The sequence below is a fragment of the Galeopterus variegatus genome, unplaced genomic scaffold (genome assembly GCF_000696425.1).
Source record: "Galeopterus variegatus unplaced genomic scaffold, G_variegatus-3.0.2 Scaffold3232, whole genome shotgun sequence".
Taxonomy (NCBI): Eukaryota; Metazoa; Chordata; class Mammalia; order Dermoptera; family Cynocephalidae; genus Galeopterus; species Galeopterus variegatus.
The window spans coordinates 75,263-78,584 of record NW_007729343.1 but is presented as its reverse complement, the minus strand read 5'-3'; the positions used below and the strand labels follow the sequence as shown (position 1 = coordinate 78,584).

The 3,322-nt window shown below is 54.3% G+C and overlaps 1 protein-coding gene across 1 annotated transcript in view; it reads left to right on the top strand.

Moving 5' to 3' along the window:
- Positions 1-988, top strand: part of LOC103600120 (left-right determination factor 2-like) — a 3,535-nt gene extending 2,547 nt beyond the window's left edge. The window contains exons 4-5 of the mRNA XM_008584350.1: positions 19-308; positions 625-988. Coding sequence (XP_008582572.1) covers positions 19-308; positions 625-988 — 654 coding nt within the window. The remainder of the gene's footprint in view (positions 1-18; positions 309-624) is intronic.
- Positions 989-3,322: the final 2,334 nt, after the last annotated feature.

The following is a 3,322-nucleotide window of genomic DNA, read 5'->3' as shown; positions in this document are numbered from 1 at the left end:
CGGGAGAGGCTCCTCCAGTCCCTGTCCCCACCGCTCCCGCTCCCTCACGCGGGGCTCTGTCGCAGGCTGGTGTCCCTGCACGACAGCGGCTGGAAGGCCTTCGACGTGACTGAGGCCGTGAACTTCTGGCAGCAGCTGAGCCGGCCCCGACAGCCGCTGCTGCTGCAAGTGTCGGTGCAGCGGGAGCAGCTGGGCCCGCGGGCCTCGGGCGCCCACAGGCTGGTCCGCTTCGCCGCGCAGGGGGCACCGGGAGCCGGGCACGGGGAGCCGCAGCTGGAGCTGCACACCCTGGACCTCACCCGCTACGGGTAGGCGCTGTGGGTCACCCTGATGAGCCCGAACAAAGACACCAGCAGGGAATTCAACTTCTTTTGAAATGAGCAGCTTTTCAGAGAGCTGCGGGAATGATGAAGGAGACGACATGCATAAAAATCTTCCTGCTACTCTTAGGTCCTCAGCAGATACCAGTTATTTATTTTTTAGTTATTTCTTGCTGTCCATTCTCTATGACAACTATCCAGCTCTTGGAACATAATGACAGATGGATCATAAATCTCCCTCCCAGATGCTCCTGACCTTCCCCTCCCAGCTGACCTCTGACCTTGCCTGTCCTTGCCTCCACAGAGCTCAGGGCAATTGTGACCCTGAGGCACCAGTGACCGAGGGGACCCGCTGCTGTCGCCAGGAGACGTACATTGACCTGCAGGGGCTGGAGTGGGCACAGAACTGGGTCCTGGAGCCCCCGGGCTTCCTGGCCTATGAGTGTGTGGGCAGCTGCCTGCAGCCCCCGGAGCCCCTGACCCTCAGGTGGCCGTTTCTGGGCCCGCGGCAGTGCATCGCCTCGGAGATGGCCCCGCTGCCCGTGATCATCAGCGTCAAGGAAGGAGGCAGGACCAGGGCCCGGGTGGTCAGTCTGCCCGACATGAGGGTGCAGAAGTGCAGCTGTGCCTCAGACGGGGCGCTCATGCCAAGGAGGCTCGAGCCGTAGGCGCCCAAGTCCCAAGTACCGAGGACTTGGCTTCCAAATGTGTCCCACGTGTTCTGGGGCACCAGGGGAGGCGGGAATTACTGAACCTCTGATGAGCAAATGCCCTGTGTGCTCTGCTGAACTCTGAATTAGCTTCCTGGGACAAATTAGCTCACCTCCTAATTTTTGCTTCCCAGGAATGAGACTCCTTGGCCACTGGGTAGCCCCTGCCCAGTCTCCTCGATTCTTCATATCATGTACTGCAATGATTTACTAAGCACTTACCTATGTAGATACTGTAACCTAAGAGCGGAAACCCCAATTTGTCACTGTTTCCTCATCAAGTCACTGGATCTGGGCTGCACTCCGGCTGCCACTCTGGGCCTAAGACCTGGGGACAAGTGTGGGTCGTGCATCCCCAACCCAGTTAAGAAAAGGGCTTTGCAAGGCATGAATAAAATACATTTTATTTTGTAACTTTGTATTTTTCTATTTTAACCAATGCTCTGCAAATTGTGAAGGAAATGGAAAGTTCTGCAACCTGATTGAAAAACTAAGGGAAGAGTTTGACTTGGCCAAGACTTGGTCAAGGTCTTGGTTAAGCAACACAGGAGGCCACGATTGAAATGCATTTGGGGGCCGCCAGGGCCGGCCAGTGCCGCACTGGATAAGTGCGCCGCTTGGGAAGCGCAGCGGCGCTCCCGTCAGAGGGTTCGGATCCCACATACAGACTGGTTCCCGCTCACTGGCTGAGTGAAGCGCGGGAGCAGCACCGAGGGTTGCAATCCCGTTGCCGGTCCCCGGTCCGGTACGGGGGCAACACTGAGGGTTGCGATCCGTTGCCGGACACGGAAAAAGATAAAAGACAAAAAAAAAAAAAAAGAAAGAAATGCATTTGGATTCTAGTAGCTGTGGTGTCTCCTCTTAGAATTGAGACAGAAATCTTGTTACATTTTGACTTTTCTGAGCACAGTAATTGGATTTTTTGGAGGGGCAGCTGGCTGATACAGGAATCAAACCCTGGACTTTGGTGTTATCATCACCACACTCTAACCAACCGAGCTAATAGGGCCAGTCCTATTTCAATTTTACTTGCATCAAAAATAAATACATAAATAAAAATCTGTCATTAAAATCACTCATACTACAAGAATGTGGGTTACTCCCTTAGATTTTTGGGCAAACAAGGGAGCAAATGTTCACAATGTCGGATATAACATTTTAGAATGCCAAGATTATAGGGGCTTTTCAGCTGTGACCTGGATATTCTCTAAACCTTCATTTCCTTCATCAAATAGAGGGGCTGGCTGGTTAGCTCAGTTGGTTAGAGTGTAGCCTTAACACCCCAAGTTCACAGGATCAGATCCCTGTACAGGCCGGCTGAAAAAAAAAAATAATTAAAAAAAAAGTCAAATAGGAACAGTCCCTGACTTCCATACGTTTACTGGGGACTTAATAGTGATTTTACAGCCACTCCACACAGTGACTGACTGACAGGGATTACTGCTATTCCAACTCACATTCCGACACATCGAAGCCTTCTCTTGATTTTCAAATCACATGATCCTACTGAAGAACAAACTTAGAAATCCTTTCTCTCTCCAAAATCAAGGATCCTAACTTTTTTTCTGTGTGCGTGTGTGGAAGTATCTCCACCATTCTAATCACTGGGGCCAGACCTTGCACTTCCCTGGACCCATGGCACACACCAGGCAGGTGGTGGTACCATTAAATGTGGCAGGGAGGGGGTGAGGAGGTGTGGGGAGGAGTCTGGACAGGGTCAGTCTTGGGACAAGGAGAAGGCCAGGGGACCACGCCCAGGAGCCTGCAGGAGGTCAGGTGCAGGGGTCTTGGCAGCAGGAGAGGGAGATGGCCAGGCACAGCTATGGAGGGACAAGGACGGAGCTCAGGGGGCAGAGGAAAATCTCTGGGAAGTATCTAGTAGCTAGAGGGATGGGGAGAGGAGGAGGGAGCCAGATGGGACAGAAAAGAAGTGAGAGAGGCGGGAAGAGAGGCCACCCCCACCTGCAGCCCCAGCGAGCCACAGGCTGGTGTAGAATCAGGGACAGATTTTCATCGTTACAATAAAAGATGAGAGCCCGGAGCTGGAACAGAGGTCGGAGGGGCTGCAGAGCTGAACCTGCGGGGAGCGAGGTGCTCGTCAGGACTCAGAGGTGTCTGGTGCTGGAAAGGACCCCGAGGAAGCTTTGGGTGCCCCCTCCCCTTCTTGCAGATGCGGAAACCTTGGCCCGCGAAGGGCCCAGCTGGCGGCGCCAGGCGCTCTCCGGGGACCCAGCGCCCGCGAGGTGGTGGCCCCGGCCTGGGCGAGCTCGCAGTCCCCTGCGGACGCCAGCG